The sequence below is a fragment of the Limanda limanda genome, chromosome 9, assembly GCF_963576545.1.
Source record: "Limanda limanda chromosome 9, fLimLim1.1, whole genome shotgun sequence".
NCBI classification, from domain to species: domain Eukaryota; kingdom Metazoa; phylum Chordata; class Actinopteri; order Pleuronectiformes; family Pleuronectidae; genus Limanda; species Limanda limanda.
This window is the reverse complement of record NC_083644.1, coordinates 17,880,498-17,898,639: the sequence shown is the minus strand read 5'-3', so window position 1 is coordinate 17,898,639 and position 18,142 is coordinate 17,880,498. Positions and strand designations below refer to the sequence as shown.

Genomic DNA, 18,142 nt, shown 5'->3' with positions numbered 1-18,142 from the left:
TATCAAATAAATAAATGTGGTTGTACAAGGCTGTTTTTCTGGTGTGTGTGTGTGTTTTGTCAGTCTTTTTGTGAGTGTTTTTATGTTGTCCTTTTTGTGTTTGTACAAGTTGTTGTTGTGGATATTGATTATGTTCCTGGATTTGTATTTATGGAAGGTGTCTGTTCATGTGAGGTTAACACCAGACTATTTTATGTTTATTTTTGTTTTGTCTTACTGTTTAACAAATACAACAATTAAAATCACAACAGTTTGTAAGGATACATTGTACGTGTGTGTGTGTGTGTGTGTGTGTGTGTGTGTGTGTGTGTGTGTGTGTGTCAAACAATATGAATAAAAGGGATCTCACAAATATCTAAATATACAAAATTACATCCACTATCTCAAAAATGTTGAGGTCCAAAAAGAGTTTTCTCTTCTTTTTATCAGTTGTGTGGACGTGACATTTTTTATTTATTTGACCATCATTAATTTGTTTTAATATATTATTTAATATTTATATTTAATATATATTCAGTAATAATTAATTATATTATATACGTATAACTACATATATTATAATTTTGTCTTGTCTATTTGGGAGTTTCAAATCGGTCTCACACACGTACAGTCTATGGTTTGACCTGAGGATTAGGTAGATAAGTGGCTTTAATTAACTTTCCAAATGTACCAAGAGCATGGAATACATTTAAGAATGTGCCCACACATTACAACAAAGTAAAGAAAACAAATAAAGCGTTTATTTAATATATGTACTTGTATGTAACACACATAACAATAAGATGGTCCACGGTTACATATTGTGCCTCACCGATGACGACGATACATTAAATAGAAACCCCAAGTATGAGGTGATTTCAGATCCACCTTAAAAACACGTACGTAACAGAGACCTGTACATGGAATGGTCTCTCGCCCTCCCTCTCTCTCTCTCTCCCCGTCCCTCCCACCAGACAGTGGTGAAATACTTCACTAAAGCCGCTCTGTGTGTGTGTGGTTGTGTGTGTATGTGTGTGGTTGTGTGTGCGTGTAAAGCAGTGTTGATGAGGAACAGCTGAAATGTGGAGAGCTTCAGTCTCGTGTGCAGCTCTCAACCAGTTTAGTATTTGGTTGCTGACGTTTCTCTGACACTTCCAGACTCTGGGTGGACTCTTTACTCTGGTAAGTGCTTGTAACTGGTGTATTTGAAGTTTGCCTTTCATTCGTTTTGTTGAGTAAATAACAATCTTTAATGCTGCATGTTATTTTTCTTATTCTGGGAGATTGGAGTTGCAGCAGTAGCTCGTTTTGGGGGTTGTTATGTACTGACGTCAAATTTAAAGGTCACTGGCTGGATAAGAAGAAAGACAGGTGACCACTGACCGCATGTGTGTCCCACTGGAGCAGAAGTGACTGTCATGTTAAACAGTGTGTGTGTGTGTGTGTGTGTGTGTGTGTGTGTGTGTGTGTGTGTGTGTGTGTGTGTGTGTGTGTGTGTGTGTGTGTGTGTGTGTGTGTGTGTGTGTGTGTGTGTGTGTGTGTGTGTGTGTGTGTGTGTGTGTGTGTGTGTGTGTGTGTGTGTGTGTGTGTGTGTGTGTGTGTGTGTGTGTGTGTGTGTGTGTGTGTGTGTGTGTGTGTAGAGCGGAACTATTCATAGTAGAGGGGCAGTGCCATGACATACCCTAAGGCTGTAAGTATAGGCATTTATACATTTCCCCCTTATCCTGGGGGAGAAATGTGAAGCAATGCCTCAAACCACAGACTGAGGTGCAGATTATTTAAAGCGTCCCGTGTTGCAGCACTGGTTCACACTGACTGTGCAGTTTTCAGATTTAGAAGTCTAAATCTGTGGGCGTCCACATTACAAATATGTGATTTATAATCAAGATGCTTCTGGCTCAATACTTTAAGTTTTGAGTTTCAGACCCTTTAACCACAAGGTGAAAATGAACAGAGTGAATGTCAGTCTGATTTGAGTTTAATCAACACTCATCTTCTCTCTCAAATGATGTTTTATTTTAATATTGGAACAGGTAGGCCCTATTTGTTGAATTTGATAACTTAATTTAACATTTTTTTAAATATTTTTTTGTTGTGTATCACATGGTGGTAGAAGATAAACCTTTTTAGTTTTTTAAACTTGGTCTGTATTCTAAAAATCAGGTTTGAGTTCTCTGGAGAAGTTTGCAGAATTAAACATGGAGCAGGTGGTTTCAGCTTCAGCCATGTTTCAGATTTTAAGGATCAGTGCACAAACTGAGGCTGCTTTTTTTTTCCTCTTGGATTTTGAAAGCAGCAAACAACAAGAAGCTGTCTAGTTTAAGGTATTAAAAGACTTGCCAGTCATTGTAAGAGTGAGGAATAGATGCATGTTCTGATTAGACCGGACCGATATGTCAGATGTGAGTAAAAAACTTCTGATGCACATATATCAGCCATAAATATATATTTTTTTAAATGGCAGTGATTCCTAAGATGTCATCATCAAACTCTCATGACAAAGAAATGTAATTTGAGGCTCATCATTTTACAGTTTACCCTTAAACTTTATTACATATTTGTACAAATAAACAGAAAACACAAATACAACCAAATACCATATATAGAACTTGAATTGAGAAATAAACTAATTCTGCATTATTTATGCTGCCAAATAATTTTGACAAGCATATTAATGAAATGTCTGTGAAAGGCTCATATTGGTTGATTTTCCGGTTCCAGTCATATGTGATAAACATTGTTGTTGAGGCAACAGTTTTGTTGATGTTTGACTCAGAGATCTGTAACATTTGGTTAGAGAGAAAATTAATCACAGAGATAAATAAGTGTCTTGGTTCTGCTGAAACCCACTTTCCTGTATAGTTGTGAGATATGGCGTCAGAGGGGGAGGAGGTCAACTTGGTGCTGGACTCTCTCTTCATCCAGGAGAGTGGGGAGGTTTACAGAAACCCCACGGAAGTGAAGATGAGTCAGATCGTGATGCCCTGCCACGCAAACCACTGTGGGGAGCTCAGCGCCGGACAGCTGCTGAAGTGGATGGACTCCACGGCCTGTTTATCTGGTAGGAACACAGCTGTAGCAATGCAATCCTAGTTGTCAGGATGTAGGACCTCACAACTCGCAAAACAAATGCTGATGAATACAGTACTTATGAAAAGCTAAATTATTATTTAGAAACTGTGTTTTTCTCACATCTTAGCTTCACTGCATGGAACATGTGTTATAGACATATATCTCTCATAGAGCGAGAGATATATTGATAAATGTGATAAGGTTATTATAGCTGATAATTCATTTGAATCTTTACCTCCACCAAAGAGGTTATGTTTTCATCCACCAAGTGATTTACACCAAACTTGGTAGAGGGATGGATGAGGCTGAGAAGAACCAATGAAGTTTAGGTGTAATGGGGATTAAGGGGCAGATCCGCGAGCTTTTATCACTTTCGTAAATAACTTTTTCAAATTTCTGACAAACTAGAAGGGCACTTGACCTTGGTGGAGTACATATCTCCATATTTTTCTATTCTACAGAAAATTTGAGAAAATCCCTGGATTCTCCCCCTTGATTGAACCCAAAAGTTAATGGGCCATACCCAAACCCTTCTGCCAAGTTTCAATAAATCAGGTTCGGCAGTTTTTGCATAGGCCTGCTAATAGACAGAGGAAAAGACAAATGACAATGTAAACGTAACTTCATACCACTTCTGTTTTTTTCCATAATTCTATATAAAAGAATGAACCTGTTATGTGAAGATTTATTGGGCCTTGGTGCAGGTAGATTCAGATACTGACTTTGTCTTGCCTTTCTTTACAGATGTTTTTACAACATCCCACAAAAATGTTTTAGACACAATGTGAGAATTAACATTTTTGGGAAAACAGCTGCTCGAGGTCAAGAATTGATTTTTAAGCTCCACTCACACATGATCAGCTTTCTAATTATGATAATGGACACAGCAAAGAAAATCTCTAGGGATGAGTGATGAATGAAATTCATATAAATTCCTCCATGTCTGAGGTCCAACCTGCAGATGCTCTTTTGCTTTGTGCTTGTCTCATAGCATTTATGTAAAATCTGCTCTCCTCTTCCAGCTGAGAGACATGCAGGCTGTGTCTGTATCACCGCCTCTGTGGACGACATCCATTTTGAACACACCATTGGGTAAGGTATTAACCTCAGTGCTGCTCTGACAAGGTGTATCTCCAACTGAGAATGGGTCGTAGACACAGAAACCATTGCACGCACTGAGGGGGAGGACAAAGGAATGTGGGAATGTTGGTCAAGTTTCACAGTTTTTGTAAAGACCACCTATGTGTTAATTAAATTCATTATTTCAAATATTAATCTTATAAATTGATCCTTTACTCTTAAATAATGTTAACTACTGATTTTTGATTCGGCCATGTTTTTTGGCAGTGACGGGCAGCATTATGTTACAATCAATGTTTTTATGACTGAACGTGACGTCTCTCTGCACGAAGCTTTCACACTGTGTTTGCAGTGTAATCAATGCTACGTGTTGATAGTAAAGAGAAGAATCTGTTTGTGTCCACTCCAGGGTGGGAAAGGTCGTCAACATCATCGCAAAGGTCAACAGGGCCTTCACGTCCAGTATGGAGGTTGGTGGACCTAGTGTTTTGGTTTCAGGATAACGAACATACAATATGTTGAACTTTTTGAAAAATGTAACGAATGTGGTGATTCTTTTCTTCTCAGGTTGGCATTCTGGTGACTTGTGAAGACCTTTACACTGACAGGCAGTGGAAGGTTTGTCATGCATGCGGCACATTCGTTGCCAGACGAACCGAAGCTGGAAAGGTAAGAGGCCAAAATATGGACCCAAATGCATTCTTCTAATGTGTGTTCAGTATCTCCTGGATTTGATGTGTGTGTGTATGTGCGTGTTTGTTAACAGGTACAACTGAAGCAGGTGGTTCCCCGCACACAAATGGAGCAGATGGAGTACAGCCTGGCAGCAGAAAGGAGGAGGATGAGGCTCATCCATGCTGAGATCATTACAGATCTACTGAGCAGCAGCACAGCTCAACTGGGTACACACACACACACACAAACACACACACACACACACACACACACACACACACACACACACACACACACACACACACACACACACACACACACACACACACACAAGAGCTTACTATAACGTAGCACTATATGCCAGACGTCTGCACCATTTAAAACCATCATGATCACATGACCAAATGATCACAGCTCCCTGTTTTGTGTTCTCTCACCAGGAGAATGCCAGGAGTACCAGAACGCCGTGCCAGCTGAGCGGACACGAGTGGAGAGTGTAGAGCTGGTCTTACCGCCACACGCCAATCATCAAGTCAGCACATTCGGAGGCCAGATCATGGCCTGGATGGAGAACGTGGCTACGATTGCAGCATGGTATGGACCCAGTATTTACAAAAACTTGTAAAAACTCAAATACTAGAAACCCATGCAAACAAATTCCTCTTCCCAGCTCCTCTGAAGCTCATGAATTAGCACGTTACACTACATCCTTAACCAGGAGCACTGAATTCCAGTGTCTTGGCTCATGTTTGATTTTTTCCCTAAACCACCAGAGACTCACTGCACCCAGAAAAATCCCAAACAATGCCCAACCACCATCTTTAAGTGAGCTTTAGAAGTCCTGAAAGGTGTGTTAGGTTTTGTTATGGAGTCAAAGCAGGCTTCTGTATTTAGCTTCATCTTTACAACATTGATAAAAGTGGAATATCTTCTCACCCTTATCAAATGAATGCATCTCCAACAGATATACTTAAAATGATTCATTTAATTCCTAGTTTTCAAGGAGCATGTTTGTAATCAGGTCAAAGGAGACAAAGAACCAAAACCTTTCCATTTTTATTCCTTCCTTCCAACAACAGCCGTGGCCAAAAGCTTTATGTTCGTTCATTGCGTTCTTGTGAACACGATATATCTCATGAAGTTTGATAAAGATGATGCTCAATCAGACACACTTTAATCTCTCAAATCTTATTTTATATCCAAAAGGTTAAAAGTCATCTTCACCCTGAAATCAGAATGTTCTGTTTAACTTTTCTGGCCATTATTTAACATCATAAGTCAGGAACAGAATACTGTATTTTCTGCATTTTCACGTAGGCATTCATCTGTACGACCATAATTGTTTCCCTCTATATTGATCTAGTCGCTTGTGTAACGCACACCCAACCTTGAGGACCATTGACATGTTCCATTTTCGTGGCCCGTCCCACATCGGTGACCGGCTGGTGCTGAAAGCCATTGTAAACAACAGCTTCAAGCACAGGTCAGTCTCCACATAATGACAGATTCTTATCACACAAATAGCCGATGACTTTCAACCCATTTACCATGTGTTTTTCTTGTACATCTGTGTGTATGTGTATGCCTGCATGTGCTCTAGCATGGAGGTGGGAGTGTGTGCTGAGGCCTACAAGGGCGGAGATCCTCTGCGTCATATAAATAGTGCTTTCATGACCTTTGAGGTGCTGGACAGTGACAGGAAACCACGCACGCTGCCCCGCATACGGCCCGAGCCTGTGGTGAGTATTTTGTTGCCGTCTTTAATAGAAAGTCATGTATGTAGGACTGTGTAGAGCTAAAACAGGAAAAGTTCACATAATAAGCAACCGTGTGATGTGACCTCTGTTATTTGTTCTTGCGTGTTTCACAGGATGGAAAAAGGCGTTATCAAGAAGCCATAGCAAGAAAGAAGATTCGGCTCGATAGGTTAGCATGTCAATGGAAACCATGACTTCTTGCTCTTTTTAGAATGCGATGGATATTCTACAAGGTTTACATTGCTTTACTATAAATGTCAAATTTGGTCAGTCTAACATTTGGCTTAAATGCAAAAATGTTTTTCTATCTTTTAAAACAAAGACAGTTCCTGAAAAAGATAAGGTAATTAAGGTAGATGGATTGTTAGAACTATATGGATGATAAATAAAACTGACATTTTATGGAGAAGAAATAATCCCTCCAGTACTGTGATTGAAATCTGGAAATACAAGAGGATGGAAACACCAAAGTTATCTGCGTGTATTTAATAAGGGGCTTTCTGCAGAAAGGATCAACACACCGAGAGTCCTAAGGATCTCAGAGTGAAGGTAGAGAACAGTCAGATGCACAGATCTTATATAGGAGGACTAAGGGCCGTCTCTCTGAACCAATCCAGACTGGTTCAGTAGGCGTGGGAAGGAGAGGAATCTAAACCTTAACAGCTGATTCACATGTGTCTCCTAAGGAGATAAACAGACATACACTCCTTCCTGTAGTGGTAAACAAGTGGCAAAGGGCTATGTCAGGTTTCAAGTCATAAACAATCGGACCATAAAACAGCTCAGGTCATAAAGTCAGTTAATTTTTCCAATACATTTCCCGCCTTTTTGTCATTTATTAACTTAAGAGAATGCACAAAATTATGTACTACACCACATGCATATGTACTGTCTATGTAGATATTGACCCTTTTCCCTTCAGTCAATGTGCATGCTTAATGAGAGCAGTGAGCTTTGCTGCTTGTGCAGACGGAGAAGCAGGGAGTGCTTGTATCATGTGTTGTTACCACAGAGAAACCAACTTGATTTGCTCCTGTGTCTGAATTGCGAGATGCTTTTCCATCCACAAATAGTTCAAAGTCTTGATTCTGCAACGTTGTCTGATCTGAAGGAACAAACTTAGCTTATTGTTACTACACAGATATGTTGTTCACATTACATCTCTTTCCATCATATAAATACGACAACATGAGGGTAGCAAAAAATGAACACTTGAATTTTTCCGTGATGCCTCATATTATATTATATTATAATATCATCTCATATTAAGGGAGTCGTGAATTTTCAACCATGGTGCTTCCTGAATCTAACACAGCTCTAACAAATAATTTGCTCATTTTAGGATGCGTGTCAAACATATCGCTCTTGATGAATGAATGTGTTGTTCCTAAGACTACAAGGAATGTAATCTCTTTCCCTAGCACTGTGAGTGTGTGTGTTGGATACTTAACATATGTTTCTATAAGTACTGTAGTTTGTCTTTCTTTTCTAAAGGATCTTTTACTTCTGTGATAAGTGTTTGTGTTGGTGTGGTGCATTCACCTTCACAGCCTCGTTCTCTGTTCAAAGTTGCTGGTTCCTCCCTCTCCTCCATCTCCGCCTCGGTTCAATCAGCTTTGTAAAGTTGCTGTTTCTTCAGACAACTTTTTTGTGTTGCCCAATGTCCCTTCTCTCCACAGAGAAAACAAAAGTCCAGATCATCATTCCACATGCGTCTCCCCTCCTTCCTTGAAATCCTCTTCCTTTGCATCCGCGATGTACCTGTGAACATTGTCAGTGAGGCTTTATGCAGATCAGTCTATCTTTTCTTCTTCTTCTTCGCATGAACTGCAGGTGCTTTTATTAAGCTCTTCCTGAGTCCCACTTGATGCCTGTACGTTTTAACGAGCTGGCAACATCAGGTCACTTCGACAATTCACGATTTGGGCTGGATCCTGTCCCAGTCCATATTGCCCGCTTGTCTGGTGCGAGGTGAAGAGAGGAGTTTCGTGTCTGGAATGTTATTAGCTGGAAAAGGTTGTTGTGGAGACTGGGTTCCTGCCTGTGGAACATCCACTTCTGGTGGAGCCTGGTGTTGTTCTGGTTGTCGTCTACTCTGCGGAGAAGAATCGAGGTCGGGAACCTGCATTTTGAGACACTGAGACACTCGTGAGGTGTTATCTGTCCCTGCCAGCGTGTGTCTTCTGTCCCTTTGATGCAATTCTTCTAACAACATTCCCAATGCCTTCCTATCTGCCTGAAATGTAAGATTTACTTTTCTGGCCTGACTTACTTTTTCTGTCTCCTCTAGCTTCAGTCTCAGCTGTCTTATATTAAAACTCTATGTAAAGAAACATTTTTATTTTATGTTTTAGTTACCTTAAGTCTTCAATCAATCTCCAAAACGCTATTGTAAGGAGCAAATAGGAAACTTAGTAATATAAAAATCATCCAAATAATGTAGTACCCCCTTTATAATAATCAATAGTAATTTCCCCTTGTTATTACTTGGTTACTGTTATTTCTCAATTAATCTTTTATATATATATATATATATATATATATATATATATATATATATATATATATATATATATATTTTTTTTTTTTTTTTAAATACACCTTCAAATAAAGCACACCAATGTGCTTACACCAATAGCACATCCCAAAGTAAAGTACTCACGAAAGCACCAAAAATACATGAAAAAATAATTGTCAAAAACTACTATGGTATATAAATGCAGTTAAGGTAGTACAAGTGTTATAGAAGCATTGTCACTGGGGCCTAGTTTGTCCAGTGTCGTGCAACAGAATCCATTGTGTACACCCCCCAGCAGCAGCACATGACTTGGCAGAGCAGCACATCACAGCTGAGCACACTCTGGTGCAGAGTCATAATAAGTTCATTGTTCAACTGTTAAACCCTCGCCTCCAGTATAACCTGTATTCCACTATTTCATAACAACATTTTGTGTGGAGTCAAAGCAGAACTAGAATGAAAAGGTTGATATTGGTCACGTTGTTGGTCTTTATTCTTTTCCCTCTGTATGAAAACCAGGTTTTGTATTTCATTGCTGCCCTTCATGTTTGCAGGAAATACATTATCTCCTGCAAGCAAACTGAAGTGCCCTTGTCTGTGCCCTGGGATCCAAGCAACCAGGTAACCAGTAATATCTGGAAAACAGGGACCCAGATGTTCAGTAAACCTGTTCAGACATAGCCACTGTAAAATATGACTTCAGACAGGCATTTGATTTTTCAGATATACCTGAGCTACAACAATGTATCAGCACTGAAACTAATGGCCACCAGAAACAACTGGGTTTTGACGTCGGAGAAAAATAAGGTCAGTGTTTTGTTTGTACATCTGTTCAGGTTGCTGCTTATTGAATGGTTTCAGAGATTCCACCATGAATTCTGATCTGTGTTGTTTTGGACCAGAGGCTGTGCTCAAAATAGTTTTAATTAAATTGTGGAATAAATCAGAAAAAGTCTGGAAACTTTGCCTGAAGCAGATAAAGACCTGAAAAACGTAATTCTCAAAAGATGCACATTTACCACATTTATTGTCTCATTGTAACACCAGGCTCAAACTGTGCACTTTTAAAATCTGAATAATATCCTAGACACTGACTCCTTGTTGTGGATGTGCTTTATTCCTTAGGTCAGACTGTACACACTGGAGGAAAATCAAACGCTGTGTTTCAAGGTGGAGATGCACGTCAACGTTGCAGCAGAGCAGACGTTCCACCTCTTATCAGACCTGAGGAGGAGGAAAGAGTGGGATCGACACTACGAGTCAGTAACATGCACATATTTGACATTTTGCATCATTGGACACAGAGAAACTTTAAGTCGCTTCAACAGCAGAATGAGCCTGAAAGAAGTCGGGTGTTATTCAACAAAGCGTATAAAAAGGCCCAAAACCATCATGTGGCTCTCATCCCCAGGTCCATGGGTTTCTACTGAAAACTTACTTAGTTAAAAACTGCTCAGAAATATATAGTTACAGTTAAAAAAGGCCCAACAATTTCCTCAAATAGCTTGTGGCCATTGTAGTTTGTAGCAAACTCAACAGAAAAGGGAAGGACGACATTCAGCAATGGATTCATATACACGTTGATGCTTTTAGTTAAAGTTTTGATGGCAGGATATCATCTATTATATCAAATAATTACAAACAATTCGATTTAAACAACATATAGTATAAGGACAGCCGTTAGTGAACGTCTCCTGTAGATAACACCTGCTTCTCCCTGCTAACATTCTAGATGATCTGTGATGAGGAGGCATTACAGCCATAGATGAACAACAACCTGATAATGTTATAGATATGAAAAATCTGTTTACATTCTGTGTCATATCCTGAATTTGATCGAAACCATGATAATACATAAGTGGGATAAATGTGCATGGAAAGACTCGCTGACACAAGATGCCAAGACACCGAAAAGAAGCTCAATAATATTTGAAATAAATGTTATACAATTGCTTGAATTGTATTTATTCAGGTGAGAAAAATCTGACTCAGATGCCAGTAGGCGTCTCAAGTAGAGAGAACCAAAATGTCCAGAGACGGCCCTGCTTTACCAGTAGAAAACAGCAACCATGAAACAGATTGTTTGTATGAATGCAATTACTGAATCACTTACTTGTCTTTGGTGACTGTGAGGAGTGTGTGTGAGACGTGCAGCTCACTGCTGATGCTGTGTGTCCTCTGCAGGGAGTGTGAGCTGATCAACCAGGTGGACGAGGAGGACACTCTGTATCGAGTCGCTACTCCGTCAGTTGGCAAAGGGGCCAAAGGGACGGACTTCATCTTACTGGCATCCAGGAGGAAACCATGTGATGCCAGGTGTAGTATTCTATTACATGATAAACTCTTAGAAATGACTCCTCACTTTTTATTTGTCACTTCACTGCTCTACTTTGTCTTGATTTTCTCTACCATCACCTCTTATATTTGTGCTTTCACATTATTACCCCTGCACTTGTTCTTTAATAAAGTCTCATGCTGTTCCCATCCCCCCCGCCACTCTCAGGGACCCATATTTGATCGCTCTGCGGTCTGTCACTCTGCCGACTCACCCACCCACTCACGACTACACCCGGGGAGAGGTGCTCTGCGCTGGCTTCTCAATCTGGGACGATTCCAGCTCTACCACCAAGGTTGGCCAAACGAGAGGGTCACTCAGTTCAGCTCGCATTGCTGCAATCAGCACACTGCAGCACTGTAACTCAAGAGAAAAGCAAAGGTTTACCGTCCCACCAATGTTCTCTGTTTCAGATCACCTACTACAACCAGGCCACACCGGGTGTCCTCCCGTACATTTCCACTGACATCGTTGGCCTCTCGTCCAGCTTTTCCAGCACTTTTTCCTCCTGCAGCCGCTTCCTAGAGGCCAACAAGGACAGCCCGGCTGCTCACTGACCCACAACAGCACAACGACATCAGTATGAGGGAACGGGATCGTCTCTCCTCCCGTTAGACCTCTGCTGATGAGGTGCTGTGCTCTTAAAGATGCCGTAGTTGAATGTATTTGTGGCTCTCCCTCTTCTCAGCAATAGATTTGTGGTTTCTGTATTTTTTTTAAACCGCGCACAATGTTTCGAGCCTCTCTCAGTTTTTTAAAAGTTTTATCAGAGTGAATATATTATGGAAAACTATATGTGCAATATCATTTATAGGCCAGTGAATCATATTTTGGCACAAAGAGTTATGTTATTTAACATGATCCCACTAATCTATCTATCTTGTTTTTATTGACACGTTCGGGCTTCACACAATCTAACATGAGGATAAAACTTATATAAAAATTTGAATCAGCTTCTTTTGCTGTAGATTATCTTCTACCTCACTGAATCTAGTTTCTAAACTATGTGATTGAATGTTAAGATATATGCTAAGATGTACATTTTCTGATGCTATTTTATTTTGAGATTACGATGTGTAGTTTTGAATAAATGTACTTGCACTGATTGTATAATATGCAGACATTAAACGGCCAAGTATCACGTGACAAGCTGTCTTGATTTAACTGAAACAAACACATTAGACCAGTGGATTATGCCCATTGATCTCTTGTGTTGTTCTTCAACTCCCTATCCCCTGCATTCTTACCATTCCTCAACCATTTTTTTTTATGAACAAAAAAAACCACATTCAGCTTGCAGTCGTATCCCGCTGACTTTTTTTTATGTTGCAATAGGTGCACAAGCTCTGGTGCAGGAGAACAACAGAGTCCTCAGTGAACCAGTCAGGGACTTAGCCTCTAACTGGGGCTGATAGAGTTGTAGCTGTGCTTTCTTCCCATGTATTGTGCTGATAATGATGATCATCATCCTGTTATGCTGACACTCCTTCTTGGGAACATTCAAATAAGGAGAGTGTAAGGTAATTGCAGTCATATAATAGTATTCTGTCCAACTTCAGATAAATTATGAAATACAGACGGACATGTGGCAGTAATCAATGATCCTGATCAATGAATCCAAAGGGTCTGATGTGTCACATTCTCACAGTCAGTAACCTGATGCCTGTCTTGAAGGCAAGGTTAATATGTTTAGCGATAGAAGATTTGAGCAGCATGGCAATTTAAAGTGATTTACATAAGACATAAAAGACATTAACAGCAACATTAGAAAGTACAAAAACTAAGCATTTAAAGAAATTAAAATGAATTAAATACAAAAGATAAACAAATAAAATCATATGAAATAAAAGTAGAGTAAAAAATACTTTTCTGATTTATGAAAGGCTGTGGCAAACATCAAAGTCTTCAGCTCTTCTCTTCGAGTTTGTTCCACATATGTGGACTTAAAAATATTTTTTATGGAATGACCTTTCATGAATTACACTAAGGGCCCATAAACCCTTAATGCTGTTGTTCTACACAGTTGTTTTCATACAGGTCCACGATTATATTGAAGACACTGGCTGAATTGACTGACTTGTGTGACTGACAGTTTTTAAACTATCACTGAGCAAGATTACATTTAGATACAGAATTCTAATACAGCATAAATGAAAGAAAAAATTAAAAAGGCTCCATTTGACATGTTTTCTCTTACATTGAACATAGGGGAAGAAATCCAGAAAAAATACAATAAAATAAAATATAAATACATTAAATCTTTAGAGCAAGGGTATATTTAAAAATAATAATAATTAACAATGAGCCTCTGTACACTCCCTTGCTCTCCGATCAAAGTCCTAGAAAGCAGCGCACGTCATGTCTGTGGTGACCTAATTAGAGCAAATGGAAACCCAGCGAATGTAGCTCAATGATGTAATGATTTGTTTCATATATATTTCATATTACTGATGCTGATTGTATTGATAGAAAGTATATTGCATACATTCAAAATGTGCCTATGACGATTCAGAAAAATGCTAGTGCAAAGGTATATAGAAGATTCAGGTGCTTACAATCCAATGATGTACTTTGTCGATTTTTTTAACATTTATTGTATTCCTCTATTGCATGTTAATTGTCAGATTTTAATGTAAAAATATAAACACTGTTATATTAATTGATGGTAATGAGAAAAGATGGGGGCTAAGACGACTGCCCTGGGGTACTCCTGTGCAGTAACTCAAAATGCAGCCTGTTGCATGAACTGTTCAAATTTCCTGTGTGTCCTGACAATGGCATCTCTATGTTTGGGTCCAGGTATTTGTTACTACCTGAGCTAATGAGATGTTGCATCGTATAAAAATCAAGTTAATTATTTCAATGTAATTACTCTTCAATCATTTTGTGGAACTGCACATTTCCCAGGTACTTTTCATAATTGAATATAATAGACACGTCCCGTCCCTGTATTTTGTATATGTTTTATTTTATTGCGTGCATTAAGCCTTATTTGTACATATCCCTTGCCATTTTGTCCACCATTATTTTGACTAAATACTGTTGTAATAGGTGCATTTCATCAGCATGGGATCAATACATTTTTATGTTTTCTTTTCTTGTAAAAGATGTAAAAATACATAGTTGTATTTTATCTGCAGGCAGAAAGCCAAACTGAAGCTTATTTTATTTTTGCTACACCTCATATTTAGTTTCAAGCGTATAAACACAAGAACAACTTCAATTATTTTCAATAAATGTGTATATTTATTTAATTTTAATTTGTAGGTCAACCTTGCTCGGGTTCGGCCCCGCCCACGTCGTGCAGCAAACGAATCATGTGACCAAACCCGGATGTATGAGACTGAGAGAGAGGGAGAAGTAGGTCTGACAGCAGGTTATAGAGAGATAGATGAAGTTATGTGTTTAACATTATAGTGAACTTACAGAGACATCATGACGCAGTGTGACAGGAAGTTACAGATCTCCACCAGAGCGAAGCTAAACAAGTTTAACTCTCTGAGGGGTGAGTTGGATTTACGTCTCTTAGATCCTGTTTATGTCCGTGCACCCGCCCCTCCCACTGTTTACCTTCAACAACTGTCTGTCTTCTTCTTCTTCTTCGGTGGTGCCGGCTGCAGGTCGGGAGGTTCGGGGCGCCGGGTTCTGGGACCTGGTGGTTCTCACCGCGGTGGATGAGAGTCAGAGAGCCGCCTACGAGCTGCAAGTCCGGGGCAAAGTCCACAGAGGAGAGCTTCCTCTGGGGATCCACTACCAGGTCTTCTCTGATCCTCCTGGATCCAAAGTAGGTGAGGGAATCACACGCCTCTCCAGTGTTTACCTTCTCAGTCCTCAGTGTGCGGCTGCGTGGGAGCAACACGTCCTCACATCGTCATCATCATGAGAAACATCTTTTGAAAGAAGAAAATGAATCACAACATTTCATAGCAGGATAAGTTAGAAACAATTCACAATTTTGATCCCAGAAACCAGCCTCATTCGTATTATGTATGACTCTTTGAATTGATCACTGGTTATTCTTATGATTTTGTGTTTTTCAGGGAATGGGGGCTCCACTCTCTATGCTCTGCAGCGGCTGGACGACCTCTATGGAAAAGCTCTGAGCACAATGAGAGTCATCCTGATTCATGCAGGTTTGACATTTAAAGACACTGTTGTTCTTGGATCTTTAGAGAGAAGACATTTAGATATTCCACTTTTGGTTTCCTCAAAAAAATTTACCGGAAAAATCTTCAAGTCTCACATAACGTAAAACTTCAGAAATAAAGAGAGAATTTGATTGCATTATTGTATTTTATAGTCAGTGTTCTGACAATCAAGGTACTTTAACATGTTATTACAAAAGTGGTGTTTCTCATTGAAATGCAACATTTGCTCTCGATCAACTTTCTGCTAAATGACATGCAAATACAGGAGGAATTGTGTAATAACGGCTGCAACGAAGAGATGCTTTGTCCTGCTTGATCCATTCACCCCAAATACATGTAATGTTAGTTCTTAAATCGAAATTGAAGTTTACAAAATACATTCACTGTTGCAAGATATTCGAATGTTAAGGTGTCACTGTACTGAATGAGATGTTTCCCACTTTTCTTGTCTTATTCTTCCAGGGGGGTTCAGTCAACGCTTGCCTAATGCCAGCGCCCTGGGTAAGATCTTCACGGCCGTGCCGCTGGGTGACCCCCTCTACCAGATGCTAGAGCTCAAACTGGCCATGTACGTGGATTTCCCATCTCACATGAAGCCTGGCGTTCTGGTGACCTGCGCCGATGACATAGAGCTCTACAGCATCGCAGAGGATGAACATGTGAGTTTTGATAGGCCTGGTTTCACGGCTCTGGCCCACCCCTCCACGCTGTCCATTGGAACCACCCACGGCGTTTTTGTGTTGGATTCATGTGAAAAGTCGGCTCACTCGGAAATGGAGAACGGTTCCTGTTTGCGCTTCCTGCACAAACCGAGCATCAAGAAAATGCAGGAGTGTGGTGCTGTTTGTAAGAGGCAGAGCGGTCATTCCGATGAGTTTGTTTACACAGACAGCACTTATTATGTCGACTTTGAGGCGACAAAGACTCTTCGTAACCTGCTGAAAGAGCTGGAGCCTCTGCAGTGTGAGATAGACGCCTACGGGGACTTTCTTCAAGCTCTCGGACCCAACGCTACAATCGAGTACACCAGCAACACCGCAAATGTCACTAAAGAGGAGAGAGGACTCGTCGAAATCCGTCAAAAGATCTTCCACCTCCTACATGGGACTCCCTTGAATGTCATCCTCCTCAATAACTCCAAGTTTTATCACATTGGAACCACGTCAGAATACCTGTTTCACCTCACGGAGGACGTGGCTCTGAGGAGGGAGCTGGGCCTCCTGTCGTCTGCCTTCAGCGTGCATGGGAGTGAAAGCTCTGGCTTCTGTGTCATGTACAGCGCCCTTGATCCTGGTTGCTCTGTGGGAGCAGGATCGGTGGTGGAGTACTCCAGGCTGGGAGCGGGAGCATCTGTAGGTAAAGGCTCCATCGTCAGCAGCTGCTGGGTCGGTCCGGGCCTCTCAGTGCCCGACGCAGTCTTCATGCATTCACTGTGTGTGAACCACCAGGACCGCACTGGGTTTGTCACTGTCGCCTTCGGGATTAACGACAACCTGAAGCACAGCGTGGAGGGCCCTGCTTACGTGGACAAGCTGCAGCTTTTGGGGTTAAACTTGGCTGAGTGTCTCTGCAGCTGGGGGATGGAGAGCGAGGTGCTGAGGTTCTCCGGTGACTCATCCAGCTGCAGTTTGTGGAACGCCTGTCTGTTTCCTGTTTGCTCAGATCAACAAAGCTCGTTCTCATCGTCTCTGGAAATGCTGCAGGCCGTGCTGAGTGGCTCCACCATCCCCCTGCCCAGAGGAGCAGAGCTGCTTTCCATGCAGGAGTGTTTACGGAGTAAGAGCCTGGAGGAAATGTTGGAGTTCAGGACGGGCCTGTATAATGACATTACACCGAGAAATCTGAACAGTTAAACCGGTTACGTTTGACTGATTATGTAAAATATAGACTGTATATCAAGATGGACAACATGACAGCTCCCCAAAACGGACACCAAATCATCTTGTTTGCCCCCCTGGTGGCTGACTGCAGTACATGTCATAAACCCTGCATTATTCATGTTAGCGGATGGAACATGGGCCAAGCTGAGAAGTCAAAATACATTTTAATTGGTTGAAAGTGTATCATTGAAACCTCGACACACAGAATAATATATTCTTATGTTTAAAAATAAATACAATTTTAAAATGTCCTTAGCTTGTTTTTTAAGCTCATATCTCGAGGTCCGATGAATAAAGCCATGTGTGTTATGTTCATATGCTGAATATGAAGACTGTGGCACTTAAAATAAATATTGCTGTGTCTATAAAAAAATTATATTAATGATTTGCTTGACAGACCCCAAAGTATATGTAGTTTACATATATTTTTGGGTTTATTCAATCTGTAAGAATGTCAAATTTAAATTTAAGTGTTTATTACGTATGTTTTTCAAGATGTTGGAAAAAAATTGAAATTAAAACTTTAACATGACAAAGATGATCTTGTGCACTGTTTGAATTTATACTTACATCCCTCTCTGATTTCTGTATTCAAACTTCTATTTAATTTTCAGTTTTCTGCATCAATATCAAGTTTTGGGTCTCTGATACCGAGCAGAATAGAACTTTTACAGTTGAACAGAATCTTGTGAAAGACA

At 40.3% G+C, this 18,142-nt stretch overlaps 2 protein-coding genes across 3 annotated transcripts; both read left to right on the top strand.

Annotated features, from left to right (window-relative positions):
* The first annotated feature begins 969 nt into the window (after nt 1–969).
* acot11b (acyl-CoA thioesterase 11b) lies at nt 970–12,565 on the top strand. Its single transcript, XM_061078809.1, has 16 exons — nt 970–1,161; nt 2,842–3,040; nt 4,074–4,143; nt 4,541–4,601; nt 4,699–4,800; nt 4,898–5,033; nt 5,247–5,400; nt 6,170–6,289; nt 6,407–6,545; nt 6,677–6,732; nt 9,636–9,702; nt 9,805–9,888; nt 10,207–10,340; nt 11,266–11,397; nt 11,585–11,711; nt 11,830–12,565. The coding sequence occupies exons 2-16, from the start codon at nt 2,851–2,853 to the stop codon at nt 11,971–11,973; spliced, it is 1,716 nt and encodes a 571-aa protein (XP_060934792.1). The 5' UTR covers nt 970–1,161; nt 2,842–2,850; the 3' UTR covers nt 11,974–12,565.
* A 2,174-nt stretch (nt 12,566–14,739) lies between these two features.
* On the top strand, nt 14,740–17,983 carry fpgt (fucose-1-phosphate guanylyltransferase). Of its 2 annotated transcripts, XM_061078807.1 has the most exons (5): nt 14,740–14,776; nt 14,845–14,921; nt 15,037–15,204; nt 15,457–15,549; nt 16,027–17,983. In XM_061078807.1, the coding sequence occupies exons 1-5, from the start codon at nt 14,754–14,756 to the stop codon at nt 17,415–17,417; spliced, it is 1,752 nt and encodes a 583-aa protein (XP_060934790.1). In that variant the 5' UTR covers nt 14,740–14,753; the 3' UTR covers nt 17,418–17,983. The 2 variants fall into 2 exon arrangements, with proteins under 2 accessions (XP_060934790.1, XP_060934791.1); XM_061078808.1 differs by having other exon boundaries at nt 14,751–14,921.
* The last annotated feature ends 159 nt before the right edge of the window (nt 17,984–18,142 follow it).